General features: G+C 41.8%; 2 protein-coding genes across 13 annotated transcripts in view; one reads left to right on the top strand and one right to left on the bottom strand.

Annotated features, from left to right (window-relative positions):
- The window catches only part of ZMYM4 (zinc finger MYM-type containing 4), a 142,477-nt gene extending 125,330 nt beyond the window's left edge, over nucleotides 1-17,147 (top strand). For 2 of the 9 annotated variants that reach the window (XM_039850938.1, XM_039850939.1), the window contains 3 exons: nucleotides 135-383; nucleotides 2,034-2,163; nucleotides 3,078-5,105. In XM_039850938.1, the coding sequence (XP_039706872.1) occupies nucleotides 135-383; nucleotides 2,034-2,163; nucleotides 3,078-3,285 (587 nt within the window). In that variant the 3' untranslated portion in view covers nucleotides 3,286-5,105. Of the gene's footprint in view, nucleotides 1-134; nucleotides 384-2,033; nucleotides 2,164-3,077; nucleotides 5,727-6,824; nucleotides 7,082-7,906; nucleotides 8,043-11,490 lie in introns of those variants that run through there. The other 7 variants (XR_005650323.1, XR_005650321.1, XR_005650324.1 and 4 more) reach the window with 7 other exon arrangements.
- Nucleotides 12,073-20,560, bottom strand: part of KIAA0319L (KIAA0319 like) — an 86,372-nt gene continuing 77,884 nt past the window's right edge. For all 4 annotated transcript variants that reach the window (XM_039850942.1, XM_039850941.1, XM_039850940.1 and 1 more), the window contains 3 exons: nucleotides 20,427-20,517; nucleotides 19,275-19,366; nucleotides 12,073-13,326 (listed from right to left, as the gene is read on the bottom strand). In XM_039850942.1, coding sequence (XP_039706876.1) covers nucleotides 13,139-13,326; nucleotides 19,275-19,366; nucleotides 20,427-20,517 — 371 coding nt within the window. In that variant the 3' untranslated portion in view covers nucleotides 12,073-13,138. The remainder of the gene's footprint in view (nucleotides 13,327-19,274; nucleotides 19,367-20,426; nucleotides 20,518-20,560) is intronic.

Below are 20,560 nucleotides of genomic sequence, written 5' to 3'. Positions count from 1 at the left end.
GTGTAAGGAAGAGGGAGAAGGAGAGGAACAATCAGTCTTCTCCTTCATATATTCCTGTCTGAGAATTTGAGAAATTAGTCTTATTTAGTAGGAGCTTAGTACTGTTTTTCTTTTCCCCACCCCCTTCTCTCCAGGTTATATGTTCTCTCGCATTGAAGAAGAGCATTTGTGGGAGTGCAAACAGCTGGGCGCTTACTCACCAATTGTCCTCCTGAACACCCTCCTTTTCTTCAATACCAAATACTTTCAACTAAAGAATGTTACTGAGCACTTGAAGCTTTCCTTTGCCCATGTGATGAGACGGACCAGGATTTTGAAGTACAGTACCAAGATGACATACCTGAGGTTCTTCCCACCTTTACAAAAGCCAGAGTCAGAACCAGGTGTGATGGAGTTTGTGAGATTTCTATTGAAGTCTTATTAGTATTCAAATAGAAACTAATTGCAGAGGGTTAATCATAAATTCTAGACATGAAATAGTGTAGCTTTGGTTTAACATGTAAATGCTTTTCTTTATTGTCAGGGCTAGGTTCAAGGCTTTTCTCAAAAATGAGAGGAATCACTTGCTTCGTTATACTTTTATTGGCTTTTAAATTAGAAATTCTGATTTCATTGCCTAGGGTAGAGCCCAAATAAGTTTTATTTTAAAATTTCCCAGGGAATTTAAATATGTAGCCAAGGTTGAGAATCACTGATATAAAGGCAACAGAGGAGTCAACTGTTAGTTAAAAGGAATCTGCAGAATTTTCAGTCTACTTATTTTAAATATATTTTTTTTGACCACAGCACTTTTTAGTTAATATCAATTGTCAAATTCCACAGGAACTTAGAAGATGATCTAGAGTATACTGCTTTTGTACACAACAAAATATCAGTGGTGACAATTTTATTAGAAGGTTTACGGTGCATTCCAAAAACAACCTATTAAATAATAAACTAGTTTGTTTTTAATGTTTAAAAAAATCAATATTGTTAAAATGGAAGTAGAAAAATTCTCAAAATCATGTTATTCCTTGAGAGAAGAGTGAAATACATATTTTGAAATAATTGTGTTAATCTTTGTGTTAACTTTTTCCTCAATTGTTCCTTTACTTTACAAAATATTAAGATTTTTTTTTGCCATGTGCCTTTTCTGTTTCCTTTGATTTATTCATATATATCCCATTTTGTGCTCTTAATCGATATTAATTGAGGGGAGGGAGAGGCAATCACATAACATTTTCCTATTTTCTGATTAGATGCTTGATAAGATTGGTAATAGTTCAGCTTCTTTCCTGAATGATTATCAAAAGTCTATCTAGATAGACTCTAAATAGAAAACTGGTGTGAATTTTAAGTAATAACTAATTCAGGAAGCAAGGGAAAGTTCTGTGCCAGTTGTTAAGAACATCTTTAAAAAAAGAAGAAGAAAAGATTTTTCCTCACTTTCTCAGATCCACTTATTATTCTCTGGGATATTGAATGGAGAAAGTGTAAAAGAAACAGCCCACTTTCCATGTCTTCACTCTTGGCCTCTGCAAAAATGTGTTGGTGAAAAAGAGTTTGCTCTAATCAAATCAAATGCTCACTTTACTGAGAATTTATTTTCCCAACAAAGATTCCATTTCTCATACTATGGCGAATAAAAGCCCAGTCAGTGTGTGCTGGTGCCCCATAGTAGAAATATTTTCAGATAAAGAGATAATGACTTCTATCTGGATGTTGATCATAGCAGAAAAATACATGAAACTCTTAAGAACTGTATGCCTAATAAAATCTCTAAAGTCAAGCTCAGAATTGAAACACACTTTCCAGCACCATGCTTTTTGCCATGCTGCCCCCACTTTGGTGAGCAGGGGAACATAACTTCTATAGGACGGGGACTTTGTTTTGTTCAGTGCTGTTAACCCAGCACTTGAAATAATATCTAACACCTCCATAGATGCTCAGTAAATATTTATTGAGTCAGTAAATGAAGGGAAGAGGTAGAGACTGACAATTCTGACTGGAAACAAAGCAGAAATAATCTTTTGATAATTATTTCCTGCCTCAAGATAAACTAACTGTTGGCAAGAGAAAACGAAATGAAGATGATGAGGTTCCAGTGGGTGTGGAGATGGCAGAGAATACTGACAACCCATTAAGATGCCCAGTCCGACTTTATGAATTTTACTTGTCAAAATGGTAAGTGATCTTCCTCTGAACTAGGTATAGCACACTTCAGAAAGTGGTTAACATAATTTGTATTTCACATGCTTGAATATCAGAAATCTAGCTTGCCTGTGACCAAAGTCAAAGTTTAAAGAGAAAGAATTACCTAATTTTATTATTTTCCCATTCTCGTACCTTCCTGGTTTTTGAACCAAGAAACAAATTGCTTTATGTTGATAAACTTTTTTCTGAAAATCTCTTAAAAAGCAAGAATAAGAATCCCTGCCATTGTTTGATCTTTACAACTGTTGCTCAACCTTTATGTGATATCTAAACTGCTATGATTTTATTATTTATATAGAAAAGATATTTAGAGGAGTGGTTGTACTGCTAAACCTATAAATAGACTATTTTTAAAGAATTGAAAGTTTTTGAGTGGTCTTTTTCTAACAGAAACTTTATGACTTTAGAGTTGTAAGATCCACACTAAAGCACTTTTTTCTCAAAGAAACATAATAACTGAGTTTGCCCTTTTATAATGTATGTATATTAAGTGTTCCTAGGGTTCATTCCAGGATAGTGGGTGCTGAGCATATATGGTTCTTAGCCATATTGTCACATTAAGTTGAATTTTTGTTGCTCCTAATAATGTTTTTAGTACTAAAGTTTGTGAAAGATTTATACTTGGTCTTCTATTAACATTATACTCACTTTCAAGCCAGTTTGATTTCTTGAGTGTGGGAGAAAAGATAAGGAGTTCCAGGTTGCTCCTGGGAGGGAAAATACCTATAAACTTGGTTGTCTTTGTGGGTATGTTGCTTATCTTTGGTATTAGTCACAGTAGGGAAAAGTTGAGAGCCATTACATTAAAGAGTAATTATGTATTTCCTGTAACTATCTAATCTCCAGTTTTTTTTTTTTCTTTTTTCTTTTTTCCCTGTGGATAGTTCTGAGAGTGTGAAACAGAGGAATGATGTATTTTACCTTCAACCCGAGCGTTCCTGTGTTCCGAATAGCCCTATGTGGTACTCCACATTCCCGATAGACCCTGGGACCCTGGACACCATGTTAACACGTATTCTCATGGTGAGGGAGGTACACGAAGAACTTGCCAAAGCCAAATCTGAAGACTCTGATGTTGAATTATCAGATTAACGCAGAAGTGGGGTTCCTATTTTCATACACATTGGTATGCACCAAACTGTGAATGCATCCAGCTTTGGAAAACGATGTATAAGTCCAAGTCCTCTTGACTTGATTATAAGATAATGGAAAACAGACGACTCGTGAACCACAGTGTGGATGTACAAATGAAAATTGAAGGAAAGAATATGAACTGAGAAATGTTGTTCTTTGGCAGTGATATAGTTCTTAGACATCTTCAGAATGACTAACCAGTTTCTCTGAGTGGTGCATAATCTTATTTTGTTTGGGAATAACAAATTGTGGAATATTTTTAAGGAAAATTGTTGTATAAAACTCTACCATAGTAACCTTAGACCTTAGAGAGGTAGCTTTGGAGTGAAACGTTGGCTGCAATAGGCTACTTGGGAAGCCCTATGTAAAAGTCAGAAGAGAAATCAGTATAGAGCTAAGAGTGACATCAGATGAGGACCTGGGACCCAGACTTGAAGACCCAATAAAAATACCACACTTTTTTTAAAAGGTAGAGAGTAAAGTGGTCTTGATTTTGATTTCACTGCCAAGCCAATTCTGTGAAGGGTAGAAGCCCTCTGGTGCTTTTGCCATGGGCCCCTCACATCAGGGAAAAAGGCCTTCATTGCTGTTCACACAGTAATGTGTCCCTTTTACTTTCTGAGTCTAGCCTTCTCAGCTGTGGGTCTGGATGTGGGCAAATTAAGGTGTAAAGGGGCTGAAACTCTACAAACCGATTATACACAGAAAATCCATGGAGCCCATTAGACCCCAAGTGTCTTGAAATGTTTCTAGAAAATCCACTAAAATGCCCACTTCTCTGGGTGTCAGCCTTTATTGCTGCTGTCTCATAGCATGAGCTGTGGTACACAGAAATGGGAGTTCTCCTTTGTTTTCATTTTATCCCCAAATGGCAGCTTTTCTCCCATTGTTTTATCTTCCTGTTTCCTAAATAATTTCTTTTATTTTGTCTTTTGCACCAGTTTCTGGAGGCCCTTGTCATTTCAAAGGGGATAATCTCCTTACTCTGGCAAACCTGTGGATATTTCCACAAAGACACAGTATTACTTAGCTATCAGAATTATGGTAGAAAAGATCCTAGTATGTTCCTATATAAAGCATTTGGAAGATGATCTTGTTGTCCTAAGAAACTTGAAAATAGGGAGTCTGGGGTTAGGATACAAAGATTTTGACTGTCTTGCATATCCACAAGCAGGTCTTCTTATAGCATTATTCCAAACTCTAGCTGTTTTAGTGGTTCTATGAGGATTGCAAGTTATAGGTGTGTTTGACATATCAATCCATCTTCCTCATCTCCATTCTCAGTTTCTTCCCCATAAAATTTTGAATCAAAGCTTTTATGATGTTGGCTAATCACAGAACTTCTTTAGCAGAGGTTAATTTGACCCTGTAATAAAATTAGAGAAGTCCAAAAAGCCTCTTAGAAATTTTAACCTTCAAAGAATTTTCAATATTTCCCATTTTTTAGATGGGAGTGGCAGGGTTTTTTTGTTTTTATTTTTGTTTTTGTTTTTTTATGAATAAGTGAAAGTTATTTAACTACAATAAAAATTTAAAAATAGGCCTTTTGAACATTGTGTACTTGATGGTTCTGTCCCTCTGCCTGTAACAAATTTCGTTTTTGTTACCGAGAACTGTGTGAAAGAAAGAAGTAAATCTGCCCCGATTCTGTATGATTAATTCCATCTGTGTTTGTCATTTCTGATTGGAAAACTTCTTACTTCCAGACCTTGTTTGATATGGCGGAAAAACAATTGGATTGTCTCATAAGTCTGCCAATAAATGGTCCAGAAACTTCAGGTGTAATAGTCCCCACTATATGAACTTTATGGTTTGTATAAACACTAACATTTCCCCCTCTGTAGTTGTATGAAAAACAAATATTCTTGACACAGTAGATAAATTGTTATAAAACATCAGAAAAAAAAAAATCTGTATCTTTTAACTGAGAACATCCAATAACCCAGTAAATGATCGTCTTGAGATTTAAATTGCATGTTAGTCCACAAAGTTGTCCCGACTAAATTCGTAAAAGGAAATATTGATTAATTATTGGTCATTCCTTATAAGCGTAGCTGTTGATACATGTGTCCAATTATTTGCTTTTAAATTTTTTATTAAAATTAAGTAAAATTACATCTTTTTTCCCCAGGGGAGAAAAAAACTAGAGAAACATCTAAATTATCCTTTCTGTTTTTTGTTTTTTAACCAGTTTTGGGTTTTCCCCTTGCAGAAACCACAGAAATATTCCCTTAGAATAAAATAGTATATTTGTATTTGATGGGTGAGTTATTCTTTTTCTTTATGTCTTGAAAGAATTTAAAATATTTTTTTCTGTTTGATCCTATTGGTATGACCCAACAGATGGTATATAACAAAGAAAAAGAGCAGTTTTCAGAAAATAAATTGTTTGGTATTTACTCCAGTAAACATATTGTTTTCATTACAGTCTATTCAGTTGTTTCTTCCATCAAAAGACTTGTTCCCATTTTTAGTTAATTTATTAAGTATATTCAAAGCCCTAAAAGCTAGAAATATCAGGTATATTGTATGTATTTTGTTTTCACGCAAACTTCGATATTAACAAAGCTTGCGTCCATTCAACTTGAATGATTTTGAACTTGTGAGATTAAAGAATATATACATTTTTGAGTATATATACTTATTTAATTTGGCAACGTGAGACTAAATGGCATTTTCCTTAGATTCTAGAGCTATCTTTATATTGTACAAATGTACCTTCAAATTCCATATAAACTGTTATTATCTACCTGCTCTGCAGCATTCTTAATTTCCAAAAAGTCTAATGTAAAATGAATTTTTATAAATGAATCCAAGGTTTTTATTAAATTCAGAATTTTCCATGCAAATAAAAAGGTTCCCTATGGTACTGAGTTGAAACTTGAGGAAAGAATTAAGCAATAATAGCCCTGATTCCTCTCGTCTATCATCATCATGTTATGAACATCATTGAAAAAATAATAAGAGGCATTGTTGTTACAGAGTGGGAAGATCCAAGGTCTTGGAGCCTAGTCTTTTCACTTACTGGTTGTATAGCTTTAGGTAAAGTACTTACCTAAATGCCTGAGTTTTTTTCATAAAGTGGAATAATAACTTTTATAAGTTGTGCTTGGCACCTGGTAAGCTTTCAGATATCAAGTAAAGGTATATGTACCCCTATGTTCATTGCAGCATTATTCACAATAGCCAAGGAAACAATATCAAAACAACCTAAGTGTCTTTTGATGGATGATTGGATAAAGAAGATATAGTACATATATACAGTGGAATACTACTCAGCCATATTTTTTAAAAAAAGTAGAATGTGTTACCTTTTAAACAGGTTGAAGAAAATTATCCATTGCTACTCAGTGGAAAGCAAGGTGTGGATTATACAGTTAAGTAGAAATTGTGAAATGACAGCAGAAATAAGTTAAAATGAATGTAAACATCTTAAATTTAATCAAAGAAAGACTCTCACCCTTCTTTTCCATCTTCACTTGCCCTTCCCTGCATAGAGACATTAGTGTTTGAGGAAGTAAATGCATGGAGGAATTGGTGTGCCAGGAGCCCATGGAAGCCCGCTGGTGAGAGGTGCCACAGTGAAGCAGCCCAGCAGCAGAGCAAGTGAGGCAGTGGGTAACTGGAATGGTTAGGAGACTGACTACATTGTGCAAATAAGTTAAATGATTGAGAGTCATGGAAGCCAGATTTCTCACCGTTTGAGAAGTGATTAATAAATGTGGAAAGGGAGAAGGCTAGAAAGAACCCCGAGGTGAATGGAAATCAGAAGAATTGGTATGAACTCACAGATTTAGGTAGATATAGTATATAGTTTATATGAATATGTGTATATGTTTATGAATTGATTCTATCCAATGACAAGGCATAGGAACAATTTTACCTTAGCAATGAGCATACCAAGTGCTAAAGCATTAGGGTTTATTGGCTTAATCCAAGATGGGGGCAGGGAAAGTACAAAATAATCCTGGAACATCTTGTTTTGAGTAAGTAAATGTTTTAAAAAAAAAAAAATGGAACATGTTGGAAGGACACAGGAGCCAGCTAGAAGAGGCTTCTATTGGTCAAATCTAGGACAATATGTATCAAAATAAATAATGAGAGTATCAGATTATAATTTAATAGGAAATCATGAGTCTATACTGATATCTAGATAGATAGATAAAATTTAAAAGACTCAATACGAATTCTTTTTTAAAAACCTAACAGGCAAAAATAATGGAAAAACATTATCAGATAAATATTAACCAAAAGAAAGCTGGGGAAGCAGACTTTATAGTATCTGATAAAACAATTCAATGCAAAAAAGAAAAAAGGATTGTATGTTGATAAGACAACAATAAAAAACTGTAAATATTGATATTACTGTACCTCAAAAACAGCTTGAAAACAGAGTTTTGGGCAAGAAAAGGGAAGATGGATAACTCTTGGGTTAAAAAAGGAAATGAGAAAACACCTACCTGCAATGGACTAACGATAAAATCATTGTGTCTGAATCTGGGAACACAGCTAAAGCAGAACTGAGAGGGGAAAATTATAGATTTGAAATCATCTTTTATTTTCATGAAATCATTTTCAGGAAACAAGATTAAGAATGAAGCAATCATTCAATAATTTAAGGAGTGAACAACGGGGAAAAAAGAAAAGGAAAATAGTAATAAAACCAGAAATAAATGGAAAAGAAGACTGTCATATATGGCCTTTATTATATTGAGGTACTTCCCTTATATACCCATTTTATTGAGTGTTTTTATCATAAATGGATGTTGTATCTTTTCAAATGTTTTTTTTTCCTGCATCTATTGATATGATCATATGATTTTTATCTTTGTTAATGTGGTGTATCACATCGATAGCAGATGATGAAACATCCTTTCATCCCTGGAATGAACCCTACTTGATCATGATGTATGCTTATTTTAATATATTGTATTCAATTTGCTAGTGTTTTGTTTAGGATTTTGCTCTTGTTCATCAAAGATATCGGCCTGTAATTTTTAATTTTTTTTGTATTGTCATTGCTTGGTTTTATTTTTTTATTTTTTAGGCGAGGCAACGCTTTTGATTGATGAGTTCAGTCCATTCACATTTAGGGTGATTATTGATATATGAGACCTTGGTACAGCCATTTTATCTTTCGTTTGCTAGTTGCTCTTTTTCTCTATTGTTGTTTTGTTGTTTTCTCCCCTTTGTGATTCTGTCTGCTACTTTAGTTTGGCAGTTTCTGTGACTTCTTTTCTCCATTTCCTTTTTTTGTGTTTCAAGTCTCAGCTCTGGATTTTTGTTTTATGATTGCCATTAGGTTTGTGTAAAATGTTTCATACATATAATAGTTCATTTTCTTCTGATAGCTTTTTATCTTCACCTGTACCCATTCGGCGCTTTACCTCCTCTCCTTTTATGATTTTGTCACATATTATCCCTTTTTATGTTGTGCGCTCTATGCACTATGGTTATTTTTTAATGCCAGCATCCCCTTCCCTCCCTTTAACCTTTATAATTATTTGCTGCCCTATTCCAAAGTAGATTTCCTGTTTCCTGCTTCTGTTTGTCATCTTACTCAAAGTTTTGTATACTTTTGTCTTTTTGTTCCTGGTAGAGGAGCTCCTTTCAACAGTTCTTATAACGCAAGTGGTAAATTCTCTCAGCTTTTGTCTGGGAAAGCCTTTTATTTCTCCCTAATATCTAAAGGATAACTGCTGGATATATTATCCTTGATAGATGTTCCTCTCTTTCAATATTTTGAATATTTCCTTCTCTTCTATCTTGTAATGTTTCTACTGTGAAATCTGATAATAGTCTAATGAGGTTATTCCTTTGTATGTTAGTCTTTGTTCCCCTCGCTGCCTTGGGAATTCTTTGTCATCGATGTTTGACAGTTCGAATAAAATATGTCTTGGAGAAGGTCTTGTTGATGTAATTAGGTGTCCAGTTCACTTTATTTTAATGTCCAGTTCTTCCATGGGCTCGCAGAGTTCTCAACAGTTATTTCTTTTGGTAAGCTCTCTATTCTCTTCTCCCTCTCTTCTCCTTTTGGTATACCTAATATTCTTATATTGCTCTTTTTAATGTAGTCAGATAGTTCTTGTAGTGTTTCATTTTTTTTGAATTCCTAGTTCTTTCTTCATCCTCCTGGGTCATGTTTAGATTTCTGTCTTTGAGCTAATTCTTCCAGCTTGTTTGCTTGCTCTATTTCTAGTGCTCTCTAATGCATTCCTCCTCTTATTCATTGAGCTCTTCAGCTTTAGAATTTCTGTTTGCTGCTTTTTTATAGTTACAATCTCTTTAGTAAAGTACTCCTTTTGTTTATTAATTTTTATTCCTGAGCTTATTTAACTGCCTGAGTTTTCTTGTATATTGTTGTTTCTACATAACTGCAATCTTGAATTCTGTCACTTAAATCACTGTCTTCCATGACTTTGAGTTTGGTTTCTGGAGACTCTTCATTTTCTTTCTGTGCTCCCAAGTTACCTTGGTTGTTCATGGTATTTGATGGATTATTTCTCTGTGCATTTGAGTTACTGAACTCTTTTCTTGTTTAGATACTGTTTTGCTCTCGACAATTCAGCACGTTGATTTGGTACTTTCGTTTTCCAGTAGATGCTGTTATAGCACAAGTTTTTCTTTTATCTGCACTATTTGTGCCTCAGGGATTGTGGTGGACCGTCATTGCTTCCATTAGGGAAAATGTAGCATACCCACTGGGATTGTGGATGTCCCCTCTGTGAACAACTAGCTTGTTAAAGGGCACCCCCATTGTAGTAGGGAAATGTGGCAGGTGGTGGAGATCTGGTTTTGCAAGCTCCCAGAGCTACTGCATTTATTCTAATGCCTGCTGTTCCTACTGTTTGGAGGGACGTCTCCGTTGCCTCTACCAGGTTGTGCTGGGATGGATGGGGCAAGAGAAACAAGTATGCAGTTTCACGACTCTACTCCCCAGCTTGCAATGGCTGTCCACTGCCGTGCTGCTTAGGGCAGCGTACATCCCACATGGCTGTTGTAGAGGCCTGCGCTGAGGCATCATTGTCAATTCCAGTGATGTATTTGGGCCCAGGGAGGCCTGTCACAGAAGAGAACCTGGGCCCATAATCTTAACATAATTTTTTTAAAAAATGTATTGGCTAGCACAATAAAATTGATTTTTCTCAACAATTCAACAACCACTGTGGTAGGGCAGCTCTCTTCTAGATGGTGGTTCCAGGGACAAGGCTCCCTCTATCTTGTGTCTCGATCATGGCCTCAGAGTTCTCTGAGTGCTCCTCTGCTCTGGCTACCAGATGGAGGAAGGGAGCAGGAGACAAAGATTTTTAATGGGTCAGGGCTGAAGTTGGAACGTGTCTCCTCTGCCATATGGTGCAGAAGGCTAGAGATGTGGATGAGCTGTGTGTCCTATAAAAGGACCCTCGTTTGGTGAATGATTGATCTTGCCACACCCAATTGCAGGGGCCTCTCCCTGAGGTGTTTAAGAGAGATGGGATGTCTAGGTGCTTTCCCTCTTTGTCTGCCGAAACCCAACTGGTTTGCAAGTCTTTTGGAGCTGAGCTTCTAAGAGCTGTTTTCCCCCTTGTCGAAGGCATGTTACGGCTGCACAAATGATCTGAGGAATTAATAAAAGATGAGTTAAATTTTCAAAAATCAAAACCTGAGGTGTGAGTTCCAGGTATCAGAACAGTTTAAAAGTTGTCCACGTGATGCCAGTGTGTAGCCACCATGAGAACCACAGATGTCGATGCACAGGAACATGTTGTTTAGTTAGAAGTGAGGAAGGAAGGAAATCTGAAGTGTAGTTAGGAATGTTAGACTAGGGCACAGCAATAACCTGCCAGGCAGTTTTATATCTGCACTGAGAATTCACATGAGGGATAACTTTACGTTTGTTCCTTGTGACCATATAAGGCTGATCAATACCCTTCAGTGTCAAACTTGAGCAACTCAGCTCCCTCAGGGGGGAGGCACAAGAATGGACAGCCATACCCCTGATGCTAGGAATCTTGAAAATTAGGTTCCCACCCCCTACACCAACAGGGGTTTAGGTAGGTGGAAGAGGTTCTAACAGTGGCCTGGGCTTGACCAGAAAATGTATAGAGGCCCTAAAACTAGTCAACACAAATTCCACAGAAGAGTCCAGGGCCTGATCCATGCTCCTCAAACTCTCTTTTCCAGGGGCTGATGGCCTGACTGCATGTACCTTCTTTCCATACCTGTTTTCAGAGAGCAACTCAATGTGTGTGACCAGCTCTTCCGCTCATTCCACTTATCAGCTGAGAACAAGGATCAGTCTCTCCCCAAGCAGGAAGGCGAAGGCTGCAGCCTTCCAGCCCTAGGGGTTTTGAGTTTTGCTTCCTGGTGAGTTTCCTTATGTACACACTACCTAGTGGGGTTCCAGAAATGCAGGGATGCCCTCTATTGGGCCTTTCTTCTGGCCATTCTAGAAAGGCCCACACCCTGGGCATTAGGATGCTGGGAGAGTGGGGGTTCCTTTTTGTATTAACAAAAAGCATGGAAGAAAGGACAGAAAACTCCCTCCCTTGAACACCAAGGGGAGCAACTGGCCAGCAGGGGCCAGACATGATGCACTCCTCTACCAGCAGCTGGGGCAGAATCCCAGCATCATCGGCCACAGTACTGATGCCAGGCCCAGGACTTCCCTACTGGAGGCCATCATGTCACAGGGACATACAGGTGGCTGGACCCATGGTACAGATGAGCAATGGAGCATAAAGCAGCACACCCAGCAGGCACATGTACAATTAAATAGCATGTTTAATCATCTCACAACAGACAGTAGTATAGTAGTATAAACTGTAGTTTTGTTTTTTTTTTTAAAGTCATTCCCCCAAGCTCCCATTCCTCAATACCCAGATACCATGGCTGAGGAACCAGTGACAGACAGGTCTGGAGGGATTCAGGAAGTCTGTTTCAAGGAGCTGAAAGTCTTTCCAGGTCAAGGTTGCCTTGTGAGTAGCCAAGAGCCCTATGAGGAGGTGATGCGCGCACACACACATTCCAGCACACACACGCACATGCAAGGGACACAGAAGACACGCAGACATATGAGGAGACCGCAGTGGGGCAGTCGCACACATGCGCTCTCATGCCGTCACATTCCAGTCCTTTTGTGGCTGTCTCCTCTCTGGGCACAGGGAGTGGGGCCTGAGCCCTGAAGCAGCCAGCGCTGGTCAGGATGATGAGGGGAGGCAGTCTGTGTCCAGCCTAGCTGCTCTGACCCTCTCCATTCCTGAAACAGCCAGTTCCTCCCAAATCTCGGGCCAGACACCATATCTGCACTACCAGTCCAGCACCAATGGTGAGAAGGGGACGCCACTTCCTTTGGATCAAGCGAGAGGGCGCACTTCCTCACAACATGCCAGCAGGCTTTGGAGCCAGGAGGCTGGTGGTGCTTGGTTCTGTACCCAGGTGTGGAGACACAGCCAGGTCTCGCTGTGCAGGTGCCCTGGGAGCAGCAACACTGCCAACAGGGAGCTGGAAAGGAGGCCAGGAGCTGGCTGTGTCCACCTACGGAGCAGGAGAGAGGTTTGCAAAAAAGGTGGCCCTGAGGTGAGGATATGGGGCGGGCGGCTACCAATGGGTTTAAAGAGGAAACCTCTTCGTTCACAGCTTTGTTCAGGGGTTCCCGGAGAATGTCTGGATTCAAGTACCAGCAGCTCTGGTCGGGCATGTTACGGGGAGTGACCAGTGGATGCTGGGAGAACAGCTGCCCACTGACATGGGAGGTATAAGAACCAGCCTGGCAATGCTCTGGACTCTGGCACTGCCACCCCTACCCTGAGGAGACAGATCAGGTGGCTGGCTATAAGATCTCCTCCCGTGGGCTCCTGGCCTTAAGCGGTGTCTGCCCATTGGGCACGGAGCCATTCTGACCATGCAGGAATTTGCCCTTCTCTCGGTCTGGCCAAGTGAAGATAGCATCATCGCTGTCCAGCTCTGACTCGGAGTGCATTAGGCTGCTGCTCAGTATTGGGCCTTTCTGTTTGATGCCTGCAGGAGAGACAAGGAATCCCAACGTCAAACCTTCCCGAAATCCCAAAGCACAAACCTTCCCAGGCTTGGGCCACAGCCTGCATCTTCTTCCCAGGCTGAAGAGGAGCAGAGGGACAGAGGGTCATGGTCCCCTCTCCAGGCTGAGGGGCAGGTGGCCAGGTTGTTTCCTGAGTCTTTCTGCCAATCCTGGATATCTGGGACGGCCCCATAAGGGAAGTCAGAGTAAACTGGAGACAGTTCCAATGTTGACTGCTGATCTCCAGGAGCTTTGGTTAGTACCACCCAATGATATTCTCTTTTCTTTCTCTTTTAAATGTGCAATGTTTTATCATCTCCCTTTATGAATACGGTGAAGTTGTACAGAAGGCAAGAAAGCACAACGAACAAGGTTCTAGAGAATGAGCTTTCACCATGTCCTGGCTCAGCATGGATGTGAAGTGCATGCCAGAGTTCCTGACACTGAGTGAGGAAGGGACTTCACTCTACGGAGATGTTTGCTCTGGCTTCACTGAGCCGGGACTGGAGGTCAGAAAGCAGGCACCTGCTGGGAGAGCCTGATTGAAGTAGGGCCGCTCAGAGCCAGTTCCAAACTGTCAGCTCATCAGAACACACAAACAAGGACTCATAAGCAGCACTGAAGTCAGAAAAGATTTGTGAGATTCTGCAAGCCATGGAGTTACTGTCACTGCTTATCCCTATGGCTTCAAAGAGACCATCCCATACAGTGGCTTTAGGGCAGATCCCATCCAACAGCAAGATGGCTGTCCTGGCTGGTGTAAATACTACTCCAGAGAAAGCAAAAGGTAGGCTGAGATAGCAGGACTAGAAATGGGAATTAGCAGCAGCAAGAACCCGGTTTGGCAGTACCCTGGGCCCTGGCACTGCCCACCCCCAGGAGCTATAACCTCCCTCCTTTCTTAAAAAGATGACCAGTCAGGTGAGGTTTGTTTGAACTCTCATCATCCAACAAGCATTCTCCCTAGCCTTGTCCCATCCAGATCCCCAGAAAGCACTGAGTCTCCCGAGATGATTCTCAACCATTTTGCCCCTTCCTGGCCAGACATGACTGAAGGCTGTGAATGCTAGGGCATCCAGACTCTTGACCGCATTTGTCACCCACAACCACCTCCCCGCAGACCTTGACCATCTCGGGAGTATAGTTCTGGTACGTGACTACAGATAGCCACACCTCCCACTGAATCTTAGGATGGCAGAGCAGCAGAGCCAGGGAAGAATGCCAGCATCTGGGCTTCGCCAGTGTGTTGGAGGACAGTGGCCAGTTTAAGAACCAAACCCAAGGGAGGCTCAAGATCCTCAAAACCCCTGCCTTGCTCCTGGAGATGAAATACTCATCCCTGGCTCTCTGTGCCCTCTAGTGGCTTTCTCTACCCAGCACCCACTTGATGATGCTTCTCTTCTTCCCCACAGCCTTTCTGGGCCATAGCTGTAGTGGTCAGGAGCCTGAAGGAGACACACATGCTCCTGACTCCACAGCACTCACCCAGGGCCCTCCCACCACAGGCTCCTGCTCTAACTGAAGAACTGAGTGGACTCCATCCACTAAACAAGCCAGGAAACTGGTAACATCAGTGAGAGCTGAACAGATGTGTATGACTCAGCAATTCCTTTCCTAGGTCTACACCTAACAAGTCCATATGTATGTCCACCAAAGCAGGGGTCCGCAACCCCTGGTACCAGTCTGTGGCCAGTTAGTAACCAGGCCACATAGCAGGAGGTGAGCAGCAGGCCAGCGCACGAAGCTTCATGTGTATTTGCAGCTGCTCCCCAGCACTAGCATCACTGCCTCAGATCATCAGGCATTAGATTCTCATAGGAGCACCGGTCCCTAGTGGCAAAAAGGTTGGGGACCACTGCTCTAAAGGACATGGAAGAAGAACATGTACAGCAGCACTCGTAACAGCCCCAAATAGAAAGTAATTGTCCCATCAACTGTATGCCTGATGAATAAAAAGTCACACAATGGAAATTACACAGCAATGAGAGTGAACGAACTACTGCTATATCCCAATAACATGAATGAAAGTCATGAATGTAATGTTGAGCGAATGGACTCATTTATATAAACTACTCCAAGATATCAGAAGTAAATGGGGCGGGGGTAGGCAGTGACTGCAAAGAAGCACAAAGTGGGAGTTTCTGTGGGGCTGATTCTATAGGCATTTTAACTTGTGAACATCCGTTAAGTTCTGTTAATGTTTTCCTTTACCTATTAGGTTGAACCACAAAAAAACTGCCCTTTTTATAAGGAAAATATCAGTAATTTCATATGGTTCAAACCTAATATACTTCAAAGAAAGTGGTTTTTTGTTTTGGGTTGTTTTTTTAATCAACAGAATAGCTAAAACTAAACCCAACCCAAAACAACAGCTGCTGAATGTAAACTGCATCTCCTGAGGCAGGCATCCCCACACCACCTGGCAGCCTTCGTGCTCATGAGCTCACTCAGGTGGGACTGCTGCTTCCAGTTGCTCATCCAAGCTTAACCTGGCTCTCAGCAAACACTTCTATGTACATCTTTCTCTGCAACACACCCCACTACTCACCCCACTACTCTTCTTTAGGCTAGAAGATTGCCATACTGCCCTCAGGCTTCCTTCCCATTGTGCCTTTTCAAACCAAGCACATCTTAGTGCCGCCACCCAGCTTTTCCCTCCCTCCTGCCTCAGAAGAGGTATTGCAGCTCTGTTCACCCCTCTCTCCTTTCTTCCCTTTATGCCCTACTCTCTCCATCTCAGGAGCCTCACCTGTATCTTCTGCACTTCCATCCACAGATGTGCTTATGAACCCCATCCAAGAAAATTCTCCCCCTTCCTTTGATTCCACCCCCACTTCCACCCCTGACCCATGGATGTTGCTGTTTCCCCTTAAAGAACTGGATCTCTGAAGGCGGGGCGCCTCCTCCCACATGCTGTTGGTGCACACCCGGGATCTGGCGCACCTAGGGGGCCTGGCCCACCCAGGGTATGGTCTGTGACTCAACCTGGGGCGCGAACCAAGGACCTTCTGCATGCAAAGCAGACGTGCTAACCACTACACTATGGAGCCACTCCTAAGAAAAGTCTTGCCCTCTAACCCCCCATCCCACTTCACTTTTCATTGCTCAGCTTCTACAAAGACTTCTTTAAAATATTTAGAGCCTCCATTTCCTCACCACCTACTTCCTAAATAACCTGTACTTTCACTTCTGCCGTCATCTACTATTCTATTCTAGCTCCTTAGGTGACCACAGACTGTTCTAGTGTCGTCGTCGTCATTCTCACTTTTTTCTTGTGCAGCAGCACACACTGCCGACCGCTCCCTAACGATACCCCTCCTCCCTCCTTGACTGCCATTCTTGGGCTTCTCAGCCCTGGACTCTTCCCTCATCCTTCAGCCTTCTCCCCTCATCCCTCAACCTTCTCCCCATACGGAATGGGATCCACTTCTGTGGTGCTGACCCTCACCAGCCTACAGAAGATTCCTCTACCAGTATTTCCAGTCCTGTTCTGCTGAGTTCAATCTAATTCGTCTTCTCTTACCCAAACTGCCACTGCTCCAGATGTCTAAATTCTGTCAGCAGTGCCAATAATCTCTGTCTCTCAGGGAGATGTCAGTTTTGGCCTTTTCCTCCTCTTCCACCCAAGGACACCATACTGTTTGAGCCATCATTGCCTCTTCCTTAGACCATCAAAAAAATTTCACTGGCCTCCACCTATAATCTCTCCCCTTCAATCAATTAAATGTTGTCATTGGACTAATAATCTTCCTAAGCCACCACTTTCAAGATGTCGTTTCTCAATAAATGCTTAATTCCTCAGGCTAATGTTCAGATATTTCCATAATTTGGTCCTCGTCAGTCTTCCAGCTTCATTTCCTCAACCCCATTCATACTGTGTCTTCAACAGTTCTTTTCCAGTCTTTCTTATCTCTGGGAGTAACATCATTGAACCCACAGATGCTCAAAGAAGAAGCCTGGGGACCATCCTTCTCCTTTACTCCCACATACTATGAACATACTATGAACCTCATCAAGTCCTCCCCCAAATGTATCTGGAATCTACCTGCCTCTCCTTATCCCATCATCTCTCTACGTAAGGACATGCTATCAAATTTCTCACCCACTCTTGTCCCTCTCCAGCAGCTACAGTTGTCTTTTTAAAATGTAAATCAAATCACACCATTCCCTGCTGTAAAAACTATTTGTGGATCCTAACTGCTCTTAGAAGGAACCCACTTAAGCAAGTCCCTGCTTCCTGTCCAGCTTTATGCCACTTTCCCTGTGCTCACCATATCCAGCACGTTGCCTTCTACTTCCTCAAATGCCCTCTGCTCCTTCTAGCAGCTGGGCCTTTACCAACTTTGCTCCTTTGCCTGGAATGCTATTTCCCAGAGTCTACATGGCTAAATCCTACTTGTCCCTTGGGTCTCAGCTTGAGTGATATTCTTTTTAAAGACCTTTTCATGATCACATCTTGTATATTTGTGAATTTGTTTAATGTCTGCGATAAGCCACATAAGCAGAGTCTGTCCGGTTTATCATATTGTAAAAGTGGTGTCTGGCACAGGACCTAGAATACAGTGGTCTCTGTCCATACTCACAGATGATAAGATAGTCCCTGCACTCAAGGATTTCACTGACGGATAAGCAAACACATGACTAACATAATACTAAGAAATGCCGGAACAGATGGAGAAAGGTGAGCACAACTTTAACTAGCAGGCTAAAGGAGGACTGAGGAAGAGCTTTCTGGACAGAGATATGAACCAGCAAAAAGATCAGGAATAAAGAAGATCTCAGAAAAGCAAACTGCTAAAACTCACCAAGACCATGCCTTCCAGACCAAAAGTCAGTCACTGAATTGGTGGAAAAACCTTGTCAGAGGAACATAAAAACAACCTTGGCTGCTGTGGGGAGGGTGGGTGGGTTGTGCAGGTTTTTACCTCCAAACCTCTGTTCTCAGTATGTGTGTGTGAAATGCTCTGGCTGCACTTCTCCAGTTTACAAGCCCCACCATCTGATCCAGGTGCCACCCCACAGCCTTCTCTCACAGAGCTGCCTGGGTGCAGAGCCCAGATTGCCCGTGAGCATTTATTTTCTTCGGATAAGTCTTTTCTTCCTCCCTAGACAATTTCAGTCTAGGAGGAGAGAGCAGGTATTCCTTAGAACTCTGTTCCCCCTACAGCCTCTCCTAACACAAAGCTTTAGTATGAGAGATGCTGAATACTTTGTGTATAAACTGTCTTCTTGCAGTGTTTAGGAATAGCTTAGCATGGAGTCCAGTTCCCACTAACAGACGGTGCCTGTGCTGTAGCCAAGGGAGGCCCTCTGCCACCCTGACTCTCCTAACCCCATCACCTTAGTGCTCATGCAGTCAGAAATTCTTCAGTGGGAGGCACCTGACAGATGATCCTGATGTACCTGGAGCCAGCCTGGAAGCTGCCCTCCCGCCTGCTCCAAGGCAGTGAAGGAGAGTGTGGATCTAACTGCCAAATACTGGAGAGAGAAGATGGGAGAGGAAGGCTGGCAGACACTGGCTTTGATCTCATCGCTGCCTCACCTTGTCTGCCCAGAAAGGACAGACTGGTCAGGCACGAGAGATCATGGTTCCTGAGCCTGACTACAAGGGGCAGCTTGAAAAGCTAAACTCCAGGCCAGAACCCCGAGGGGAATGAGCAGGCGAAGGGAAAGCAAGAGGCCCAGCTCCTCTGCAAAGGGAAAGGAGTGCCGAGAGGTGAGCCCTGACATCAGACCTGGTCCAGCGCGCAGCTTCTGCCAGGGCAGGGCCAAGTCGACCCTTGGCTTTCATCAGGCAGGGAACAAAATGCTTTTCCAACACAAACAGCTGTTAGTGACACATTTAGGAGGGGACTAGTAGTGACAGTGACTCTTCACAGGGAGAGTACACAAATCTAAATGCACCCAGCCCAGCTCCCAGGGCCACTACCTGCACGGGAGGTTGGCTTCAGTTCCAGGCTTTCCTGATCTGTGGCATCCAGGATCTTGTACTTGCTTTTTCTCCTGGGTTTTCCTTTTTGCCTGAAAAACACAATCCCCTCCCCTGCTCAGGAAAGAGACTGCATGTCTGGTTTAGGTAGCCCACCACAGGATGACAGCCCGATGCAGGCAGGGCCCCATCTTGGGGGACCGCTGCTTAGGAGAGGGCTGTTTCTCCTCACTTTTCAGCTAGGGAAGGTGGCAACTGTTCTTCAGATAATCCTCACCAATTCTGGGAAAAGGCAAGGGAAATACGAATATATCAGCATGGACTCACCAGTCCACAGTGGAACTGAAGGATGGATTGGTTAAAGATATAAGGAAAATGAAAACCCTAAGCTTAAGGGTGTGGGTTGGAGGTAAGCATTAAATCAACAAAGTTATTAACAGTGCTTGTCTTAGGCTGGTGGGAATTTTTAAAAATTCTTTTAATTTTCTCAGTGTTATGAGAGGTTATGTTGTAGGGTGAATCTCAGCTCTCACTTAGTGTGTGACCATGCACAGGTGACTTCCCTAGTAAGGTGAGAAAAGGTAGTCATATTTAAAAAGATCTTATCTGTAAAAAATTACGGTGGTTGGCATACTGTAAATGTAGAAATCATACTTAGTAATAATGAAAAACGTAGTAAACATCATTAAATATTATAAAACTAGACAGGAAGGCTCAAATGAAAAAAACCTAAGTATATGACTGAAAACAGGTACACATGTGAATACCAACTAGGAGGCAGAAAAAAAATGAAAAACTCACGTGTTAAGGTGGTGATGCTGAGGTGTGGAGTGTCGAAGGACACATATCCTAGAGATATGATCCAGGTCCACACCTAGGCCCTCCCACTCCCACGCTGGCCACATTTCCCATGTTGCAAACCACTATGGTGACAGCCACTGGCTGAAGGAGTGTGTGTCTGCCCTCAGTAGAGCCAGAGAGTGCAGAAAGCCTTTCTGCGTGTGCCTTGGGTGGACCAAACCACTGTAACAGTGACAGCAAGGGAGGAATCCAGGACTCGGCACCTTCCGTGTGGAAGGAGCCAGATGACCCTCTGAAGAGTGACCACATGACCAGAAGTCCAAATGAATTTCCAAGGAGAATCCACCTTACCTCTTACAACAACAGACCACAGTCCAGAACAGGATTCCCAAGGCAACAACAATGACAAAGGAAGCAATGATAACATACAACACGCTCCACTCTGCCAAGAAAAACAAAATGGTCAGGGCTGTGGATAGGCTAGA

This window comes from Pteropus medius, unplaced genomic scaffold (assembly GCF_902729225.1).
Source record: "Pteropus medius unplaced genomic scaffold, Ma_sr-lr_union100, whole genome shotgun sequence".
Taxonomy (NCBI): Eukaryota; Metazoa; Chordata; class Mammalia; order Chiroptera; family Pteropodidae; genus Pteropus; species Pteropus medius.
Note: the sequence above shows the minus strand (reverse complement) of the source record. Positions and strands in the feature narration are given on the sequence as shown.